This window comes from Paralichthys olivaceus, chromosome 24, assembly GCF_024713975.1.
Source record: "Paralichthys olivaceus isolate ysfri-2021 chromosome 24, ASM2471397v2, whole genome shotgun sequence".
NCBI lineage: Eukaryota > Metazoa > Chordata > Actinopteri > Pleuronectiformes > Paralichthyidae > Paralichthys > Paralichthys olivaceus.
The window spans coordinates 5,215,419-5,238,765 of record NC_091116.1 but is presented as its reverse complement, the minus strand read 5'-3'; the positions used below and the strand labels follow the sequence as shown (position 1 = coordinate 5,238,765).

Sequence of the window (23,347 nt, the reverse complement as noted above, 5' to 3'; positions counted from 1 at the left end):
ACACACACACACACACACACACACACACACACACACATACACATACGATTTACACAGAGGCACGAGCAGACACACTTTCTCCCAGCTTAACAAAAAGTGTCCAGCTCAAAGGAACCTCTCTCTCTCTCTCTCTCTCTCTCTCTGTGTCTCAGGTTTGGCGTGGACTGTCAGACGGTGGAGTCGAGCGCCGACACGTTGGTCCCCGCCTACAGCGAGAATCGCCACCACTGCATCTTCCAGTCCGACCTGCTGCTGTTCAGCTGCGCCGGCGCCCACCAGTCGCTGCGCCGCATCTGCCCCTGCCGCGACTACATGAAGGGCCAGGTGGCGCTGTGTAAAGACTGCCTATAGCAGCCACACGCCAGCTGACGGGGGGGGGTGGACACAGACGCTGGTGAGGTTCGGGGGCGGAGGGATGAAGTTAAACGACGTCAGAGCAGCTTAACGAGTGTGTGTGTGTGTGTGTGTGTGTGTTTGAGAGACATAGACACACACACACACACACTGAACTCCTGTGTGTGTGCGGACAAACATTCATAAGTGTGTGTTCGTCATAGTCATGTCTTGAAGCTGCCAACCTGAGCGGCCATCACTCCTCGCATTCACCAGCGGGGGGCGCCACAGGTCCCTGGAAGGGAAGTGAAGTGACTCCAGTCGACAAAGGGATTTAACAGGAAACGCCGCAGCTCTGCAGACTGGGCGTGTCCGTGAAGCTCAACATGGCGGCACAGCGAGGCCAAAGAGACGGCAACGCCCCTTCCTGACAGCTGCCCCGCCCAACTCACCCGCCCCCTACACTCCATCCTCCTCCCTGCTCAAATCTGAAACTGCTCATTGTTTAGGTAGGTTTGCACTGGACTGGCATGCCTGGAGCCCCCCCCCCCCCAACACACACATATCTACACACACACACGGGGAGGGGCCTGACAAATGGCGGCTAAAAATGAAACCAGTTTTACACTGTAACCAACTTGTTCCTCTCTCGTGGACGGACGTGACGAGAGCAGACATGTAAAATAGATATCTAGATTTTTATTCTGGAACTTTTATCGTTTCCTGACACATCCTCCACCTTTCATTCCCTCACAAGCGGGAGCGTCCACGTGTGGATTTCAAGTCGCACGCTCATTCTAGCGTCTTATTTAAACGTCTCCAGAGGAGCGAGTGTTCGTGTGACAGGCCAGTAGAGAATCATAGAAGTGTTTCAGCCCTCCGGACGCACACCGGGAGGGAGGGGTCATTCTCCGCAGTCGTAGGAACGTCGTGACGTAGACGGTAGCACGTGGTCAGTAGCAGCGGTGACACCCAGACGCATCACAGCCTGCGGAGCAACGTGAAGAACCTTCCCCACGTACGTCGGCCTCCGTACGTACGCAAAGTAAACCACACACTCCAGCATCGACCACACAACAGCAGCTGTTAAACCCGTCTAACGCAGCGACACGCCAAAAACCTCACATCTCCTCGCTCGCTCCGCATCATCGTCAGGATCTTAATTTGCCTGCAGGTTTGCAAACCTTAAGATAAAAGTTCAATTTGTAGTTCTTTGTGGTGAAAGAAAAAAAAAGTGCACTACTTTTGTCTGTTAGAGGTTCAAGGAGATGTTAGTAACACTGTATAATGTTCATATGGGTTTTTATTTATTTTGTATACAGATCTTTATCTTTATCTCCATTTTTGCTGGAAATCTTTAGTTTTTTATTTATAGAGGGGGCGTCGTCTTTCTTTTTGTTCCTTTTTATAGATTTTTATTTATGGAGAGTAATTTAAAAAATAAAAGAACTGCTTTTCTTCAAGTGTAGGAGGGGGCGGGAGCTTTGTCTGCGTCTGTTCCTCTTCTAGACGTGAGGAGAAGAAGAAGAAATAAAAGTCGTTTTTGAAATTTTTAGAAGTTTGAGAACTGGGACATTTTTTAGAAATGAACCCGTCTAATTTTAGTATAATCAAACTGTTTATAGGTTTTTCGAACGTACGCATGGATTTACAGTGACTTTCTTTTATGAACCTGCAAAATATATTGAAAATTTTACAGTACATTTCTGAATTTACGCTCAAATATACGTTTAAAGATTCAAGAGTTGCTGCAGAAACAAGTGATGTTGAACTGGGAAAAATTCAGCTGCAGAATTGTAAGTAAGAAAAACTTGAATTTTCTCTTCTTCTCATCACGGCCTCTTTAAGTCGAACAGCTGCGGACAGATGTGGCCTGTTTTATTGTGAAAGGGCCTCATACACTTTGATTTCCAATCTTTTTTTTTTTTTTTTGCACAGACACCGTCCAGCTTTACGATCTCACTGTGTTATGTGTCTATTTGTTTGCTCAAGTGTTTTCAAACAGGTCAGTGATCTGCCGCCATCTTTGCGTCTCATGTGCCTTCTCATGGTTCCGCTTGTTCCGGGTTCAGTTCCGGCGGTCGATCTGTGCCGCGTCGCTAAATCCAACCTCATTGCTTAAATCTGTTTTACGTGAAATGATTTTAATTCAAAATTAAAGATTATATTTTTCTTACTTTAATTTAATACACTTTGTTTTTACATGTTAATTATATAATCAACCCAATCCTAATTTATTCAGTTCAATAAGGAGAAGTGTGATGACTCAGCCAATCACTGCTGATCATCAGTAAATAATAAGATCAGTGGATTTATTTTTAATAAAGATTTTCATTTCCTGCAGTAACATCAATTCCCCACTGTGATAAATCTGGAGGATTTCATGGATGTACATCAGATGTGTTCAGTGTTGCTTTGTTTTCTGCACGTGACGAACATACAAGCGGTTTCCTGTTTTCTTTTCTTTCCTCAAAGGTGTGAGCACTGACACGTTGGACACAAACCTCTGCTGTCACTTCTCACTTCAGTTTTTTTTTTTTTTAATCATCATTCTCAGCAGATTCCAGAAAAAGACCAAAACCAACAGTGTGTCCATTTGTTTCTCTGCCATAGATGAAGATATATAACACACATTCACTGGTCATGTGATCAGGCCATTATTGGTTTGGGTCTTTTAAGGGTTTTGTTATTTTTATGTTGATTCTTGTTCTGAAAGATTTGAAAATGTCCACTGATGCATCTTGAAAGATCAGTTGAGATTTTAGTCGTTTGTTGCAGCAGAGGCCTTTTTTTTTTATTTACTTAGTTTTTTAAGCCTTCGATCACTCATCAAGAGTTTGGTTTCCAGAAGCTGATTAAAGATCATGAACGTCACAGTTTGTTTGTTTTAACCTGAATGTCTCGTAAAGAAAAACTTAATTCACAGTGGAGCAAACACATCGATCCTTGTTTCTAAATCTCTGAGCCTCAGCGTCTGAAACAGCAGAGCGGTGACGATCGCGGTGAAGAACGACAACGGGTTTGTTTTCAGTCCTTGATGAGTAAAGAGGGATATAACTTTATTTTTAAATAAACCTTTTTCTGTGATCGACGTCTCCCGACTGTGGTTTTACACTTGTTCTACATCACAGCAGATTCACATTCAGTATTTACACTGGCACAGAAACGTACAGTCCACAGAGAGAGAGAGAGAATTTCATGAGTCATACAAAAGTGATGGAGTTTGATTTGTGCCTCATGACACATTCTGAGCACAGATTCCACTTTGCAGACACATTTTTATAATTATTCATTATAATTTCATCTTTAGTCGATAATTTATCCACGAACCATCATCATCTAGTTTCCTGTGCTCGGACCTTTAGACACAAATTTAACTCCTCTGTCACATTAAGGCTCTGGAGTCAAAGAGTTATTACACACACACATATATATATATGTATATATATATTTATATTACAACTTGTGTAATGTTCAACTGTTCACATCTACAGTTCAGAACATGTTCCTGCTCACAGCTACAAAAAAAACATGGAGGAACAAAGCTGCTGAATTTCTACGATTAAACCGGAGTCTGTGAAACAGAGTTGATCTAAACGGAAGCATTTTTCTGCCAGATAGAAAAAAAAAAAGTGGAAACTCCACACTAACACAATATTTTACTTCTTGTTTTCTTGTCATGGCACAAATGTGCTTCTATGCATTGGTGACATTTCATTCTTTTTTACAAATAAACTTTGATCGTTTAGTGTTTTAAAGCAACTTTTACTGAGCGACAGCGCCCTCTGCAGCCACATGGGGAGCCCTGCCAGTGTCGTCCCACTCACTGAACGCTGGATATTACCCATGATCCCCGGCTTCCAAACTATTCAAGAAGTGTTGCAACTAAAAACAAAAACACAGAACTTTAGAATTCTCTCAACTAAAACTGGAGGAAAGTGAAGATCTGAGCTGATGATCAGTTTCAGACATACACCGACTTACACCACAACTCAAGTTTTTAGAAAAGCTTCTCGTCTTCGGTCGTTAATCTAGAACATAAATCAGCTTTATTACCATGTTGTTGCTTCACATGTCACCATGTTTAACCACAGGAAGATTAGAATCATTTTAAATCCCCAACCGAACAGATAAGGTCACAGACACAATATCAACAAGATAAATATCAACTTGTCTCCGCAGCCTGTGATGAAACAGGCGTCACAGTACCAACACAGAAAAAGTGACAAAGCCAAAGTTTGACGATGTCGTGGCTCAGAAACTTTTTAACCAGATGAGTGGATTCAACAGTCGTCTGGTTTCAGAGTAAAACTCTCAACAGTCACAAGGAGACGATCAACTCCTGTCTGATCAACTCATCGATAACCGACCGCCGACAAACTGAAGCTCAACTTTGCTGGAGGACGGAATCTGTCACAGTAGATTGGAATATTTCACAGAAAGTAGCAAAAGTAGGTGAGAAGGAAAATGAAACAATGCAACAGAAGAAGTTTTAAACTGTCGGCTCAGAATTTATCATCGATGACGAGACAGAAGAAATTAGAAAAACAGGAGAAACTCATTCTCACTGAGGTCAAACTGAAAATGAAACGAGCCTAAATTCAAACAAGGAAGTCTTTCTCTTCCTCTCAAAGATCTTATTCTACTTCTGTGCACGGTGAAACATTCTGTTTTACAATTACAATCCACAAACACATTTGTCACAAACTGGCTCAGCTGCTGTGACGATGCAAAGCTGGAGATCCAAAGAAGGTTCATGGATTCAGCTCAGAAACTGGATATGATGTGAAGGAGACAGAAAACCCAGCAGGTTCAGTCTGAGCAGCCACACGGAGAGAAAAACTAACTTCTATCAGAGCATCTGTCTCCATTTCTACCTCAAGATGTGAAACAACAACTTTAACTTTCCACACGACAGAACAATCGTTTCTAATAAACTCTCCATCTCTTATCAACATGTGAGACGTGGATACCTCTACTCGCCAGTAGATGTCACAAGATGTCTAAATACGTACTTTTATTAACATGAAGTAAACCGAGTTGGGTTTTTCTCGTGTGTGACGCTGAACTGGAGGTAGAGTCACGACTGTAAAACTGATGATGTCATCAGGCTAATGATGAGGTCACTATGACGTCACTCCAGATAAACACTGTAAACAGAAACCCCATCAGCGACAGTGTGTGTGTTCATGTTCCGTACGAGGCCTCGTGTTGACGTCACTCTCTCAAAACGCCATCAACACTTCACTGCTACACACACACACAGCCGCACAGAGGCCTCTAGGAACCATGGGAAAAAACAAAGCGTGCGTTTGGACAGGGCGATGAGGAGGAACTGAGGTATCGTACATCATCTTACTGCACAGAAATGTTGCCTTTGTGTATTTGTACTTGTCTTGACGTTCCCTCCCAGCTCAGATCTTTCTGCTCGTGTTTTCTACGTGGAACAACAGAGAGCTGCTCACGGCTCAAAGACAAACATATTATATTTACAGCAAATTGTAAAACACTTAAAAAGGTGCCACAAGAGTTTGATCACCCTCCCTCCGCCCGATCCTCAGGTCGCTGGCAAAACTCCAGGCCTGAGAGTCTGCGGAGACATGGGGGGGGGCAGTGATCACAGACCCACACCTGTCAATCCCACCCCCCCAATCCCCAACCCCTATCCCCTCCTCTTCTTCATCTCCATCACTCAAAACGCTCATAGTTCCTGGTTTGTCGGATCCGTGGAACCATGTCCAGCAGCAGCCTGCAGACCAAGAAGAGCAGGAGGTTTATTCAGAAAAAAGAAAACAAGGATCTTTAAATATTTAAATACAAATAAAAACATTGTGCATTTCGAGGTTCCTGCACACAAATTCCTTTCATTCGTTTTATTTGTTGCTTGAGGCAAAATAAAATCTCAATCCATCACCAGCGATGATTTCAAACTTCAGACTAAGTTACAAACGCTCCGCTGAGAGGAAACTTACAGATGTCACTTTTATTTATTGTAATAAAACTGTTAGAATCTTTTTTCTTTAGTCTGAAATAGAAACACTACAGTGAAGTTGGAAAAACTTCCTTCACACCAGACGCAAACATTTATCCATTCAGAACCTCAACTTAACATTTCATGAAGCATAAACTCTTCAGCCTGAACATTAACAGCAGTAACATGTTGTGGCTGATGAGTCTGTCTCTAACTCATGTTGACCTACAAGCTATAAGTTGAATGTCAGCCACACTGTGGGTTTATTTGCTGTGGCCTGTAGCAGAACTTGTTTCCTGGCCAACATTTAAAACCTTCAGTGTCAACAAATGAGCTGGATCATTTTAAAGGCAACATATCACACACACACGAAAACATACTGTCGTCGTCACAGACGGACAAATATCAGACACATTTAATTTATTCCAAGCCCAGGAAACATGTCACACAATGTGAAGATACTACTAAAGTTATAATAACACTAATAATAAAACATGCAACTTTTAAACAAGAGGTGTTTAAGCTTGAATAAAATCATATATCAACATGAACACATTCCACATAAGATAAAATCTATTGGTTACAAATTTGCGAGGACAGTTTCTGTGAAACCGGGTGAGAAACCTGCTGATCACAAATAATCAACGTTAGTCTGAGAGCTGAGATCTTACTTGACTCCATATGCGAGGATGATGAGGCCTATGAGGACCCCTATTGTCCCGTCCAGGTACCACACCTGGGCTTCGTGCTTGAACACCTCGGCACTGATGAGGATGGAGAAGCCCATGACTCCTCCCACCAGTGAATTGAATCCTGCACAAATAAAAGCACTTGACGTCATCTCTTTGTCATTAAGTGTTGAACTCAGCTCGTTGTGTTTGGGTTCAGTGGACGTGTGAGTCTCAGTTCACAGAGTGTAAAGTGACGTGACAGATTCCTGAGAGGCCTCCGATGACCTGAAAGTCTTCTGTGTTTGAGCGTGTGTGTTCACCCACCATCCGTGATGAGGGCTCGGCTCGTCAGCACTCTACCCAGCATGAACTTCACCACGGCCAGGAGGATGCACACCACGCCGCTGACGATGGACACGCTGAAAAGGAAGCCATCCTGAGAAGAAGACAAAAGCAGACGGACAGCGAGAGTCAGGGTTTGTCTTCTTATGATGTTAACTTCGGTCACTGTCGGTGTCCCTCAGGGTTTGAATCTAGGTCCTTGCACCACTGGTTCATCCACATCTATCCGTTTTTAAATTATTACTGCGTCAAGCAACCACTTCACTCTGAGTTTTTCAGTTTATTTGTTTGTTTGTTTGTTTTGCAGATTAAACTGCATGTTGACTTAGGGAGTTCCTGAATCTACAGATCCTCCATCACTCTTCACCAGACACACGACAGCAGAGTCAACACTCCACAACCACAACAGGTCCGTCACGGCCTACACCCCCCCTCCCACACAATCCCTCATCTATGCTCCCTCCTCAAGATTATCTTCCATCAAAACACTGATCCATCACATCCCACTCATCCTCATCTGCTCCTCATCAATCGAGGTCTGAATATGTCTTCTCCTGGTTTAGAATATTTATTTATATGACGTTGTTACACCTCTTATGAGCAAATGCACCACGGAGGATGGATGAGGGAGGAGCAGGACGGATGAGGGGGGGAGTGGAGCTGCAGAGCACTCAGTGCCTCTGCGGCAGCATTAATATTGCACTATATGGCCTCAGAGCCATGGAAAGCTAATTTGAACTCAGAGACATCAGAGAAGAAGCGAAAAGCTCGACACGCTGCACAGACCAGTGACTCACAACGTTAAACAAACGTGTTCTACAAATATTGTACATTCGAGAATTCATTCATCGCAGTCAAGAGACAGATTTTGGATTTGATGTGATAAATGTGAGAGTTAGAATTAGGTTCAGAGCTGAGCTTCAGGGGGAGGGTCCTCACTATGACACGTGTGTTGATTTAGCTGTGTTTGTCTTTCAAGGCATTAACGCAGATATACATTTGGTTCAGCAGCGATGACAACGTTACAGATTACAGCTGCATCATGTCGGGGTAATTCATTCCTCCTCAAAACTCATTTATCACATTTACATGATGCAAAAATAAAGTTATTTAGAAAAGTTCTGCTTCCAGAAAGCTGCAGTGACAGATGGCTCACTGTGACTCTCAGGCTGTTATCGTAAGGAAGCCCCTCGGTGACCCTCTGATCAACAGTCAAAGTGTGTGGGCAGACATGCAGGCCCATGGGACACACACACACACACACACGCACGCAGAATATGAAAACAGGTACGAAATGTTCTCAGCTTTTCAGAGGCGGAGACGTCAGGTGAGAATTACTTCATCTACAATTACCTGGGACAGAACGAGCAGAGGAGAAGAAGAAGAATGGAAATTGATTTCAATGGGTTGAGGTGAAATTAAACTGGGATTGACTGATCAGATCCGTTTCACCAAACAAAACTACAGATAAAATAGTGAGAAAGGCAGAAACTGCCTGAAAGTAAAGAAAAGAAAATAGTCATCAGATATACATCGAGCATAAGGATGTGTAGTTTTGTGTTTTTACATAGAATTCAATGTAATTTGACATTCAAGACACTTGAGCATGTGACTAATCTATTATTTACAGTTTTTTATTATATTGAATATGAATTTATGGATTACAACTTGTACTTTATATTATCAGTGTGTTTCACTGGCTCGGGGGTCTCAGGTCTCTGCAGCTCTTCTAATTAAATGATGCTAAAATGCTCGTATGAATAGTGAATCTTTGGGACGCTGAATGACATTAATTGGACTCGGAGGATTAACAGTGTCAGAACGTTCAGGTGTAAAAAAACAAACATCCTCCTCCTCGTGTTTCTGTCTGCACCCTCCTCCACAGGTTACTCTCTCCTCTCCGCCCGCCCTCCCTGTCTGCCTCACCACTGCATATTTATCCAGCCGCCTACCTTATTAACATTTCATTGCAAGGAGGACGAGAGGGAGGTGGTGAAAATAAACCTTATTTCCAACTCTGGTGTGCTGAGGAGGGCTGTGAGCCATGCACATGCTATTTATGTCTCCATCCATGATGCACCACAAACCAGTCTGATAGTGTGTGTGACACATGAGGAGCAGAAATCTTCTGCTTTGGTCGTGCACTGTCGGTCGGGCTCGACTCTGCAGCCACAGAGGGAGAGACGGAGAACAAGTCGGATCAATAAATTAATAAAGCATCTGAAAACTAAATCAGGTTTGAGCCGAGAGAGATTATTGTTTGAAATGTCTCAACATGGTGCATTTCGTTCTGCAGCTGATCCAGGAGTATGATTAAAACACATCCAGCTATGAGCATGAGTTTAGGTTTTCATGCCAACTCTACAAATCCCACCTCAACTGTGCTGTATCCTCCTGCACCACAGACTCTGCTCTGGTTTTCTGTTCGTACTCACATTGAAAATAGCTCATGTTGCAATAATAGAGGACGTTTGGGGAATAATTACATTTTAAAGTAAATGAAATCAGTACAAGTAAACGTTTCTCTACAAGGCTAAAAGTAATTCAGCGACACAAACTAAAATGTTTCCATATTTAGACACAATCATCGTCACCACGTACTCATAAGTGTTTCTACGGAGATGACTATTGCCCGGCAACCGGGTGATGAAGCTATTTCAGGAAGTGAGAAAGCTCCCGAATCTTCACACCTGAGATTTGAGACATTCTTCATCCAACAGCAGCGACACTGTTACACACGTTCACACTTACTCAATGTTCATGGGAAAAAAAGACAGAATCTGTTGTTCAGTCTGAACATCAGGTTTGTGTTAGAAACCAATTGCAGCTGCTGTGGAATGATCTCACTCATATTGGATGTTTTTATAAGAAGCATAATTTAAAGCACATTAACTGTCGAACACACTTTACAACACATGACATTAAATCTGACTAAAAAAGGCCTTGAAACTTGACTTTCTCCGTCAGACTCTTACTGTGACAGACCTCATAAGATCTGGTATTAACATCCATCCCCGACAGATTCTGTCACAGGTGCTCAGCTCCAAGTTCAGGTCTGAATGAGTCCTGAGAATCACTCAGAGCCACATGCTCTTAAATTGGTAAAATCTTATTCCTCAGCAGAGCCACACACGATTCATTCATCCCGTCCTGACTCTCTCTCTACTCCCCTCCCTCACTTATGCATGCACTCCCCCCCCAGTAAAAACAACATCTAGTCTTTGTATATGTACATGTTGATTTGCATATATAAGACACATTTTAATACCAGGTCTGAACCGAAATAATTAACACATCAGGATTTCTTCAAGTTTTGTTTTACATGACGTCACATTTAGCAACTTTTGTGATTTGTTTAGTTTTAAATCTTATTAATAAAATCTCATCATTAATACATAGAGATTAAAAAAATGAAATGCGATCATTTAGGTGACACTAATTTAATTTTTAACTATTCTAACGTCTCCTTTTCATTTAAACTTGGTAAAGAGGAATGAAGTACGTGTGCATGAAGGATGAATTAAACCATTTTCAACAGCAGGTCACAACAACGTGACCGACTTCACAAACCAAGACATCTGTACGACCCCACAGCGTCTATATGAACGTTACAGTACATTCAGACATGCAGGATTCAAAAACTTACTTCACAACTGCAAGTCTGATGAGATGCTTTATTACAGCGTCAATATGAAATCAAATTATAACCAAATCATCCAGACTTAATTTTAGGAGACAGAGTGGAAACCAACAACTCTGAGCTGTGGCTGCAGATCACCAAATCTGAGCACAATTCTCGGCACAGACAAAGTCAGCAGGGCATTTTTTCTGGCTTCTAAGTGAAATCCCGGTCCGTGGTATTACAGAGAAGCAGATGAGGACAAAGTGGTCGTTAGTGTCTGGCCAAGCTTTAAAAATAGCCACAAATTCCACAGAAAAATCAGATTACTGACCAGAGTTCAGTGAAATGCACAAATCTGTTTAGTGACTGTTCAGCTGACAGTGATACAGATGTCAGGGCCCCACGCTGTGCTGGTATTCATGTGCTTAGGTTTTTCTAATCTGTCCCTTAAGGTGGAGCTTTAATCCAAAGATCTGCTCCATCTCAAGTCGGAATCAGATTCTGACACCGCACATTGTTTTCTTCATATACTGTGAAAACTCTAATCCAGTGTGATGAAATATATCATCAACTCAAAGTTCTCCACACATAAACCTTTGTATTAATATCTGATGATATAACCTATAGATATGGGTCAGACATCAGAATCTGAAGTCTTCTCTGGAGTTATGAGCCTATGAAGAGTAATTAGAATTTATCTCAGTCTCCCTAATATTTGATTAAAGTATGAAAGAGTGGCAAACACTTCTACTTTGCTCAGCCCATCTTAAACATCAAAACAATTCATCCACATAGAATTTCTAAAAGCTAATTTAAACATTTCCAGTATTCCAGACAAATTATCTCTTGACACAATGTTCTAGGTCAAATTAAAGCCTCAGTAAAGACAAAGGTGCAACTGTCTGAAATGATTTAAAACATGTACAAATCAAGTATTTTAATTCTTACCACTTCAGGCAACAGCTTGGTGGCCAGGTCATGGATGGCCTTACCCAGAATGCACAAGGAGGACAGGATGAAAATCACACCCAGGATAACACAGGCTCTGAGGAGGAAAAACAAAAAATGTCAACTGTGGTGCAAGAACAGACAGAGACAGACGATATCTTTTAGAGTTCAACTTCTTCGTTATTCTGACATCAACCCTTCATGGGGCATCTGGAACACAGATCAGTGATGAAAATAATGAAACACAGCTGCTACCTGCAGGATGGACTCAGAGCTGTAGAAATACAGTTCAAGACGTAATGAGTACAAACTCCCTCAGCACGCTTCAATTAATCTGAGACATCCTCCACAATTCATTCAGTTTTAGAAATTCACCAAAGCATCTTTGCTTCTTCCTTCACAGCCTCTGCTGGCTTCCTGTTTAGCTTCGTCCCGCTGAATGTCCACGTCTGTTACGGATCATATGGTGTATTTTCATTTAGCTGTAAAGTTAAAATCCTCAGAATGGTCATGAGTTCATAACACAGTGAAGCGGTCGGCACAGATTTATTGGAAGCAGCAGATGTTCGTTTTAACATCTTTACCTAATTAACAAATTCCAGAGGGAGACCAAAGAAGAATACAAAACTATTGGAGCATATGCCTCAGTCATGCACGGCTACCAGTGTGTGTGTGTGTGTTCACGTCTAAAGGCTGCTTCTCCAGCCACGTCCAGCAGCCTGGGCTTTGACCGGATGAAGTAACCAAGGCAACACACACACACACACAGGCCCCCCTGTTGTGTCTTGTACAGCATGGATGTAAAAATGACAACGTCTCAGTGCAGCCATTTCACCACAAGAAAAAACAGCATGAATACATTTTCTGTTTCAACACATCCATCATATCACATTGATGACTTCGCCTTTTAATATCAAAAACTCATGTAAATGAGGTGTTTTTTTGTTTTTTTTTTAAAAGCTCCACCCTTTCATTTAGGAAACTAATTTGTCTTGTTTTGACAGGGTTGAGCTTGTTTCCATGGTAACCGGTCTCTACCTGGGCACCACTACTGATCCTCATCTCCTCCATCAGGCACAAACGGATAAAAGAATTAAGAAGAACATTGATTCTCTGGTTGTGCCTCGCTAGTTTGCTCACTCGCTCTGATGGAGGCTGCTGTTTGACAAACAGAAGAGAAAGTGCTGGAAGAAAAACAGAAGCACAACACTGCTGTTATCGTGTGTGTGTGTGTGTGTGTGTGTGTGTGAGCACATGCAGGGATTGTGTTTGTATATACATGGACACAGTAAGCACTTGTTAAACCTATGCAGACACATGTGGGTGTTTTAGTCGCATGCAGGTGATTCTCAGTTTTCTGTGCGTTCAATTCATGAATATACAGAATCTGTGGGAGCAATTGTTTTCTGTACTTGCAGATGTAAAAAATAAAGTTGCTAAATCACAAGCCTCTCAATATCACATTTTGCAACTATGTAAAAAATTGTCGAAGTTTGCTCAAGGCTTTCTGCAGAAAACCTTTTCCTTCTTTGTTGAATTAAGCCAAATTCTCCAACTAGCAGCTGAGGTGACGAAGATATCTGCCGTCAAGTGGATCAGTGCGAAGATTTCACACTCACATGTGTAAATATCGATGAAAAACCAGCCAATTATGTTTTAATTTTGTTCAGAAATAGAAGAAATGCTTCAAACTGGTATTTGATACGTTGGCAGCCTGTCAGATGTTTGAATTAATGTCTTGTTCCATCAGCGTCTCATCTCCAGAGGACGTGACCTCATACGTCGTCTCTGCAGCAATTAGCAGTCACTCCTCCGAGACCACCACATCTTGAATGTGTGTGTGTTGTGACTGACAGACTGAAGCTACCACACACTTCTACAACTGGGTTTCACTCATCTCGTCTTTCAGAATATTCAACTGGCTCCGACAGGTCAAAGCAGAAAAATGAAGATAGTCTTTTAAATATACTTTTAAGACTAAAAATGTTTGCGTAGAAAGAAAACAACACCGACGTTAACTACCTGAACATTGATTCAGCAATAACCAACACCCGACAATAATATTCCATCATAAGTACATTTGTATCACACTTGTTTAAACAAGGTTACACAGTACTTCACAAACTACATGGCAGAAGACAAACAAGTATATTAAAGGTATTCAGTTCCATTTTAATCACTGAGCGGTGGTTGTACTTACATGTATTCCCGGTGTGCAGAATGAACAGCTGCAGCGTTGCTGTACCGCCACAGCACAATGACGGAGGACAACACGTCCAGCGTGGCATCGAACTACAGAGTGAAGACAAGAAAACGATTTCAAATAGATTCAATTAGTCGATCATTGACTTTGAACAACTGGGCCAATTTTTGAGATCCCCTTCTTCACTGTCCCTGCTCTAGTTAAAGGTAAAAGTCTGATTTGCTGAATAAGCTTTTCTTTTCCTGCACGTAGATGAAAGTGAAAACAAAAACATGCAATATTCTCCAGCACACAGCGTCAGACATCTTTGCAAGTGACTTACAGCGAATCCAAAAGCTGAAGCACTGTGGCGCATGATGGAAACAGCTGGAAAAGAAAACAGAATGAAACATTACTCAACATCCACAGCTCACATACATGTTTGTCACATTAGTTAGATCTTTACTGACGTTTAGTCATAAACATGAAGTTATAGCAGCAAATCGTCAGTTGAGAACAAGTTAAAGTACAGTAGAATAAAACCATTTACTAAACACAATATTTATACTTATGTATAGGGAGATATTGAAAATAAAAGTATATATAAACATATGGTCAACAATACACAAATGAAAAAGTATATACACACAGTATATTTTCGGAATAAGCACTGTTGGTGTAATATGTAACAAGTAATGTGCAAATGGACACAAGTACACAGTGCAAGTAAAGAAGAGTAATAACACACCCACAAAAATAAATGAAGGGAACTAGTTTCACAAGCTTTTATTGTTTTATATGAGAGATGAGTTTTCAATCATCAAAATACATTCCAGTGACTTTCCTCCTTATGTTACTTCACATTTCATCTCCATGTTTCATCTCCATGTTTCTAGCTTCACGAGCTTCTCATGTCACGTTTTTGCAGGAATCCTCACAGGATAAATATTTCCTGGCAAGCACTAAATAAAGATTAATAACACAAATGTAAAAAATCTCTTTGTCTTTATGAAAGAGATGCAGTCGCAAAGGAGGCATTGAGAGATAGTGAAGCTCCACTGGAACATTCAAGACTTTTAGAAATGTGAAGAGAAAATCCACTGTAGGTTAAACAAAACTATATACATCTGTATTTTGAGCTGTAACTTATTCACACTTAATGTAGGTAAAGCAAATGAAGCTAAATAAGATGAAGGACAGTCAGGGTTATAGAAGACGTGTACAAAGCAGCACCAAGTTTAAGAAAATAAAAAAAATCCAGCTGCATTTCTCTTGACACAGACGAGCTGTGGATCAGTTCACTAAACCAGGTTTGTCAAAGACATGATGATATCCACCAGATAAACACTGACGGAGCCCTCTCCTGTTAAACTGCATAGACACATGATCACGGCGAGCGACTGCTTTTCTGTTTTTAATTAGTTTCTGCTGCAATTAAACTGAGCTGTAGATGTGTTGACAACCATCACCGTGTGAATTCATCCACTCACACCTGCAATGAGCAGAGAGGGAGGATGAGACAAAGAGAAGATGCTGATAGATGGAGGGGAGGAATCCTCTCCTCAGGTTTATTTTTAGCTAGACTCACTGGGGGCCAGTAACTCGCCTCAGCTCTGCACACAGAAACACTGCACTCTTTCTCTCTGCTTCCCCTGTAGCTGCTCGTTTTCTCTCTGCTGCAAGAGCCGTAAACTCATTTCTTCCTCCCTCCGAAACCTGCTCCTGCAGTCTCAAGCTTCCTCCTCTATCATCCCTTTATTTTTCACACTCATTCAGTTTCTCTCTCTGGGCCGAGACGAAAAGCTGCCTTCACGTTCACACACACTTCTCATACACGAGCGAGAATTGAATACAAATTAGTGCGATAGCAGAGATCTGCAGAGACGCAGCATGGAAACAGTGATGGTGAAGTTATCTATGAAACAACTTTAGGTGCAGTAAATGTGACACCGGTGACTAAAGTGCAGATTTTGAAAACCACAAAAGCAAATATTGTTACTAGGCTCTATTATTCATGAACACAATTATTTATCCTTCATATTATTGACTTTAAAAGTTGGTATCATCCTATATCTGCATATCCAAGCCAGACAATCTGAGTAGGTTCAGAGAAACCATTGGTTCAAAGGAGCCAAATAAAACCTCAGACTTTAAAATGGGAGACGTCCGCTTGTTTCATTTTTTTCAGCACTGAACCAAGAGCTTATGACACTGTGGTGCTACTAGTATATTTTGGTCTGTGCCACACTTCATTTTCACACCACCATGACAAATTATATATTGTTTCAAAGATCTGAGTCTCTTCTATACATGCAAAGAATTTCCCATGTTACTGAGACAGCTGCTGACACAAGAATTGGGTCAGACTTGTAGCTAGAGCTCTAATGTGATAACTCTGCAGGCCTTGTGTTCCTTTTAAAAACATTTCTAAGTATTTCTTACACATGAGTCACAAATTATAAGATTCACAGGTTTACACAGAAACACTAAAACATTATGCATATAATCTGGAAGGTGAGAAATACTTTGACATCCAAGGAGGCAGAAAACTCCAACTCAGCAGAAAAGCAGCCAAACAGAACTGAAGCAAACTGAGGGACAGATTGATGTCACGTGACTGGACACAGGAGAAACACATCAGGTCAATCACAGAGGAGGGAAACAGGACAAAGGCAGGAAGTCAAACAAGCCGGAGACATAGAAGAAAAGAACTTCAAAGTAAAATAGGAAATAATATCTTCAAACACCCGAAATGCTAATCCTAAAATGAGAAAAGCACTCGGTGGAGCGCAGACCTCCGCCAAGGTCCAACAGTCCATTGAAATTCAATCAAGCTGCACCAACAAACCAGTCCCCAGTCCTCCGAAGCTTCATGAATTCTTCTCTGTGGAATCAATGTCTGAAACTACCCTGTTTCACAACGTTAAAGAAAGTGATAAAATAATAATAATAATAAAATATATATATATATATATATACATACATACACATACATGCATATGTACTTTGTGGTAGCACATGAAGTCCAAACGGATCAGTGATGTAACGACTGGATGGCTTTGCTCTTTAAACATCCAGAGTGGAGATATTCTTCTTGTCAAACACTGTGTGCCTGAGCTCTCGGTGTGGGATCAGACAAATGCTACAGCAAACACAAGCTGACAGCTGTTTCGATGAGAGTAAATAACAGGGAGTGACTGTGTGGACACCGGTGTCACGCATCTGCTGGAGTTGACATGACAATAAAAAAGTAGCAGCCGTACGAGATGTTTGTCTCACAGCGAGGGTTTGAGCTCCACGAGAAACGCTGTCCTAAACTTAATGTGAGAAATGAAAATGTATTGTGAGAGGCAACATGAATTTTGCTTGTTTTTTAGCTTTTAAAGATCTAATATGGGATCTAACCCCCGACAGATCTGCCTCTGATGTCAACCAGAAATGAACATCCACTGCTCCTCCTCCCTCCTCCCCTCCTTTCCTCAATCTATTCCTATCTCCTTCGTTAGGAGCAGAAAGAAGGAATCGTGTAAAAATGAATCTGCGGCAGCTCCTCGGTCGTCAAAGCTGAGCACAGCGACGGCTAATTGGCTCCCAAGAAAGCTGGGTGGGTGTCAGCTGGGACCGAGCTCCAGCATCACGTTGGGCTATCACACACACCAAGTTAAGATCTCATATCTCCCTGCCCCCCCTCCCCGTCACATAGACCAGAGAAGAAGAAGATAAAACACCACTCGTTCTCTGCAGCTTTATTGGCTGTTTCTCAAGCTGCATTCTGCATATCAGTGAAGCACTTTGCTGTCAAGGTTGTTTTCCCAGTTGCTCTACTGATGGTGTTTGTCTCACCGAGCTTGTTAATACAGGGGGGCTCCGTTATATTATCATTCAGGCATCCATTCCACTCAGTTCTACTCCACAGACAAGACAACACAAGCTGACTCTGGGTCACATAAAGCCAAACTCTGGCTTCATTTCTGGATAGTGGAAGGAAGCGTCGTCCATAAAGAATCAGTGGGATCTTGCCAAAAAAAGTTAAAGCACACGTCTTATCACACCGATGTTTGTTCAAGTGGTTTTAATTACTTCTCTGATCACTCCAAATGTGCAAGATGGCAGCGTTCGTATCCGTGATATTCTGGCTTCAGTCCTTGAACGTGGGAGGAAGTGGAGACGCACCGTTCATTTCTATATATATATATATACATACAGTCTACGGTATAAATATGAGGGTGGGAATAATCTACCTGCAGGAAAATATGTGTGTTTCACAAACAGGGACAGTGAGATATTACGTGAACTATAAATGTAAACTGTTGTGAAAGTGGTTCATCTTCTAATTTACAATGTTACTTGTTATTTTTAATTTTTTTCTGGCTCCAGCCAATTCACTCATATCTGTCAGCCTGATCTGAACGTGGAACAGCAACAGCTCACGTGTGTCAAGTTTCCCATGAACGTGTCAACTAGGACGTCTACATGAGAACTGCACCTGGCTGCCCATAATAAAATTCACACACACACACACACACGCTCGAGTAGAAGCAGGTCTTTTCCATGTTTGAATAATGCTAATGTTTTACAGGACATGTTACCCAGCAGCCATCATTCTGTCCTCACGTAGAGACGACAGGGAACAGCAGCAGGTGGAGGGGACTTCACCGATGCCCTGCAGAGCTCTGCAACTTCTGTCGACCTTTCTCTGACATTCTGAGTCATTTATTGAAAAATACTTTAAAAAAAAACTAATACAACATAATTCAGTAATGTATTAGTGTATTTCCACTAAACAAACTTCTTTCACTGTGCATTATATGAAACATGTTACCTACACGGGAAAGAGAAAGAAGTTGTCAGACAGGCATGTTGTGTTCAGCGTTTCTTATCAGAACAGGAAGTGGGTTCAATGTTTGAAACAACATCGACAGAGCTCAGGAAGAAGCTCACATTTCCAAAACAAAATATCACTGTTCTTCCACTTCTTTCGTCACTGCACTAATTCTGACTCAAGTACAAGCAGTAAATCAAATTCCAATTTAATCCACAAGCACAGATCTTATTCCTAGAGAGAAACCAAAAGGAAAGTAATGACCCAGTGAGGCTGCAGGTCACGTCACTGCTGCCTCATCTCTCCCTCTGCTCATTTCTGCGGTTGATTTGTAGGTAGTGCAGTTTTTCATTTCTGAGTAGTAGCAGGCTTGATGTCTCTGCACATCGCTAAACCCAGCGGTGAGGTGATCACCACACTGCAGCACCACTTGTCCTCCTTACTTGGTCATTTGTCAAGTCCTCATTTGCATTTACTGCAGAGGAGAGGAAGACGCATCAGTTGAATGTTGCAGTATGAGAGATGACTAACAAAGTCCAGTCATCACAACACTTAGATTTAACAAGCACAACTTGTACATTTCTCCAACTCTGCCATGTTTGAATGCACTTTCAGAAAGTAAAGAATCACCGCCCTGCATTTGTGCGCCTCCACCAACCAGTGCAATTTGATTACGCATATTTTTCCCAGACTAGTGTGAAGTCACTGTGACCTTTGACCTTTGACCACTGAAATCAAATCACTTCATCTTTGAGTCCAAGTGACAACAGGCCAAAATTTAAAGAAATTCTCTAAAGGCAGATTTGAAATATCACGTTCAAGAGGCCCCTGTTAACTGTGACCTCCCAACTCTAATCTATATTCAATCAGTCCGTGAGTCTTCGTGAATATAAGGGAACACGGAGAAAAGAACTGAACTAGTCATTTGAAGTGGAAGCAGGGGAGGCTAAAAGTTTAAAGGGAGCAAAACATGACGTCTGCATGAAGTGAGTGTGCTGGAGTGTGTTCTCGTGTCAACTGCTCATCCTTCAAGTACCGCTTTTTAATCAGACTGCTGGATGTCATGTTGAACAACAGGGTGTTGCAATAATTAATAAACCTGTCCTTCAGCTGAAGCACCAAACAGCGGGCGCATGTTTAACTTTTGTTTCTGTAGATGTCTTTATTTGTTGAACCCACACCAGGAATGTTAGAAGCAACACTTTCTCTCAAGATGAAACGAGACCGTGTTACTCACTGAAAGCAGCGATGGCGAGGACAATGGTGACAGCGATGGACACCCAGGATACCCACAGGGCTTTCTTACGGTAGCTCTGTGCTTCATGAGGCTTCAGACGCATGCTGCTCTCCAGAAGACCTGCACACAACAACACAGCACAACTGTTACCCACTGACAAACACCAGTAATTACTCGTAATAATATATAAATGCACCTTTAAAGAGCAGTGGATTACTTGGAAATACATGCCAATAGTTCTTCTTGATACTTAAATTATTTTGCCTCAACGAGGATATATCACTGTGGCAGTAGACCGTGCCACGGGGTTCCCACCACGACAGCCAGAGACGAACCAGTCCAACCATTGGGTGCTCAGCAACATCTTTTTATTTCATACAAACAGAACTGACAAAACACTTAACTTAAAGGGTCCAGCACTTTCTGCTGGACCTTTAGCTTCACCCAGTCTCTTCCCCAGTGTGTCTCTGAGGCAGCTCTGCTGCTGCCTTTTCAATCATGAGGATCAATCAGCTAACAGATCTCACCTGTGCTGACTCTGTGGTGCAGGTGCTCTCTCAGCCCCTTCACCTGCACAAACACCTCATAAAGCTGACATGGTGAAAGTGTTGTCAAACAGTGGCCTATTTACACATCACACACATCACACACATAACACCATCGCTCATTTGAAGCTCAGCCCGACCACTGTTGATTTTTGAGGGCGGATGCTAATAGAGTCAAAATATACAAACCCATAAGTCGGCCAATATTAAAAGAAACATCTAGCACTCGTTCCCAAGATGTTGATATCGAACTCTTACGATAAAGAAATGTAATTAAGGTTTGTGTGTAAAATATATATGACTATTGCTTTTAACTTTTGAAGTTGGGCTTATTTGTGCATAAGCATCCATTTATTTGGTTTGAATGACAATAATTGCATTGTGTATTTACATAAGAATGTAAAGTATTTATCTACATGAAGTAACGAATGCTTTGATAAAGATTTACAGAAGTGAGTTTCCACTTGTTCCCCCTTTTTCCACATGAGGCTTAAATGTCTATTGAAGTGAAGGTAGAGGAAGAGAACTACACACAGACACACTTCTTTCTGTGTCATGTTCATGATGTGGAACACAACGGTCGCCTGTGGCTTTTCACTCACTCCTCCTGAAGGCAAACCACTAAGTAATCCACTCAGTCCTAATCACAGCACTGGTTCTTCTCAGAAATGAACGCAGGTGTGCAAACTCTCGTTTAACACGTTGACCATAACAGTTTCATCATCTCTCCCAGTCTGGAACATCTTTCTACATCTGGATGAATGCACAGTCAAGCATGGATCAGGACGCACTCTCCATGGCACCAGGGCGCACGGTGCGCTCTGGGCATCTGTGGAGTGCTGAACTTTGAACCCGCTCCACCTACCTCTGTCATCTATGCTCTCTGTCATCTTCATCTCCTGGTCCATCTTCAGACCCTCTCCCGGACGCTCTGTGCTGCTCCGCTGCTGCTGCTGCTGCTGCTGCTCCTGGGAGTCCGCCTGCTCGCACTGGCCGTTCACCGCCGCGGGCTCCACAACCACAGCCGGGTGCGGGGCGGCGGTGGAGTCTGGAGGTTTGGAGTCCGTCATGTTCTCGGCAGTGAGGCAGCGCAAGAATGTCACACCTGAGCGAGAAGTGCAAGGAGGGGGAGACACCCGGCGACAGAGAGGGAGGAAGGGAGGGAGACTCCTGTCAGGGCTGCAGGTCCAGTGGCACCAAATTACGCACTGTGAGGGGAAATGAGAGCGGAAATCAGAAGATGTGCACATCAAAATAAAAGTCTTGGAGACACAACGTCTCATCTCCACACAGCAAATAACATTTCCATTGATTTGTCTTTGAAAATGTTTTCTGGTCTTGTTTTATTGTGGGAGAATAAAACATCTAATAGCATTTCTTGTCTATGCATTTCAATTTAGTACAATTTGTTTAAATTCCCCTTTAAGAATATGAGAAAACATCTTATACATATGCCTTTATTTTGTGTAATTAGATTTATCATTGTTTTCACATTCTGCTTGTTAAAAAGGCTGATTTATATTTATCTACTAGTAAAGTAGATAAATATAATTCAGGACTATTCAAAAACTGAAGTTTTACAGAATAAAACAATTGCAGATTATTATCATATTATTATAAATGCTGCATAAACATTGACGTGTCAGTATCCACATAATAAATGAGCTCATGTTTGCTCACATTCGCCACCATGAGCTAAATGTAGCTTAAAATGAGTTGAGCAAAGTTGAATAATGTGTCATTTGCTCTTTCAAAAGCTGTTATTTAGCTTTTTTACAAATATATTGAAGGCACAACTGACCCTTGCTACATTTCACATATTAGCTTGTTTGTTTCTAACTAAGTAAATGTTCTGGATATTTCTTAAACAAGTTAGAAGTTCAGATTTCTGTGGAAGAAAACGGCTGTGTATTTTGAAAGTAATAACCGGAAATAGTGTGTGTAGGTGTCAACAAACCTGACAGGAGATGTTGCGCAGAGACTCAGAAAATACACATGTCCACATTAACAACAGTTCACAGTGTGGTGACACACACACACACACACACACACACACACACACACACACACACACACACACACACACACACACACCTGGACTCTAATTACTGCTCCTCGACCTCTGCACAGCTGCGGAGCCGCGCGAGCTGCCCACGAGGAGAACATCTGTCCGCAAACATGTGGATCGAGCCCGCGGACGTGCACGAAGACGTTTGTGTCACAGCCCTGAGGAGAGACAGAGTTAGAGAGAGTCAGGGGTTGTCTTCTGTCTTGTCCTCACAACCTGAGGACAAACCCATGATGATCATTCATCATCTGACTTCAGAGAGTGTGAGGATGTGTGAGCTTCTGTGTTTTCTGCTGGAAGAGTTCGGGAAGATTTAAAGAAATGTTATAATAATCAGTAATATTGGTAAATTATCGCTGATAATTAGCTTTCATAGGAGGTATCTTTGAAATTCATCATTCTTCATATCTAAAACCTCACTGAAAAATGATAATTAAAATGATGTGGCCTGGTTCTCTGATCATCTTGATCACACACTTGCTCTGCTGCCATGCACTAAAGGGTAACGCCTCTGAATAATTAAGAATTCAGAAGTCACTCTCAAAAAGTGATAACATTCCTGTTAAACAAAGAACCTGAGGTGGTGAAAATAAACGTGGACTTGGA

The 23,347-nt window shown here is 41.8% G+C and overlaps 2 protein-coding genes across 2 annotated transcripts in view; one reads left to right on the top strand and one right to left on the bottom strand.

Annotated features, from left to right (window-relative positions):
- Positions 1-3,420, top strand: part of mgat5 (alpha-1,6-mannosylglycoprotein 6-beta-N-acetylglucosaminyltransferase) — a 67,146-nt gene extending 63,726 nt beyond the window's left edge. Inside the window, exon 17 of the mRNA XM_020103376.2 lies at positions 153-3,420. Within this exon, the coding sequence (XP_019958935.1) occupies positions 153-351 (199 nt within the window). The 3' untranslated portion in view covers positions 352-3,420. The remainder of the gene's footprint in view (positions 1-152) is intronic.
- Positions 3,354-22,916, bottom strand: LOC109639750 (transmembrane protein 163a). Its single transcript, XM_020103379.2, has 9 exons — positions 22,768-22,916; positions 21,539-21,881; positions 20,129-20,248; positions 14,413-14,456; positions 14,088-14,179; positions 11,888-11,984; positions 7,300-7,411; positions 6,976-7,117; positions 3,354-6,082 (listed from the first exon to the last, which is right to left on the bottom strand). The coding sequence occupies exons 1-9, from the start codon at positions 22,837-22,839 to the stop codon at positions 6,022-6,024; spliced, it is 1,083 nt and encodes a 360-aa protein (XP_019958938.2). The 5' UTR covers positions 22,840-22,916; the 3' UTR covers positions 3,354-6,021.
- Positions 22,917-23,347: the final 431 nt, after the last annotated feature.

What these genes read in the sequence shown, in the direction of transcription:
- LOC109639750 (XM_020103379.2), bottom strand. Translation starts at nt 22,839, where the DNA reads ATGTTCTCCTCGTGGGCAGCTCGCGCGGCTCCGCAGCTGTGCAGAGGT. An exon ending in CTTCAGCTTTTGGATTCGCT is followed by an intron (nt 14,180 to 14,412) that starts GTAAGTCACTTG and finishes TTCACTCTGTAG; the next exon opens with TTCGATGCCACGCTGGACGT. An exon ending in ATCCTCGCATATGGAGTCAA is followed by an intron (nt 6,083 to 6,975) that starts GTAAGATCTCAG and finishes CTTGGTCTGCAG; the next exon opens with GCTGCTGCTGGACATGGTTC.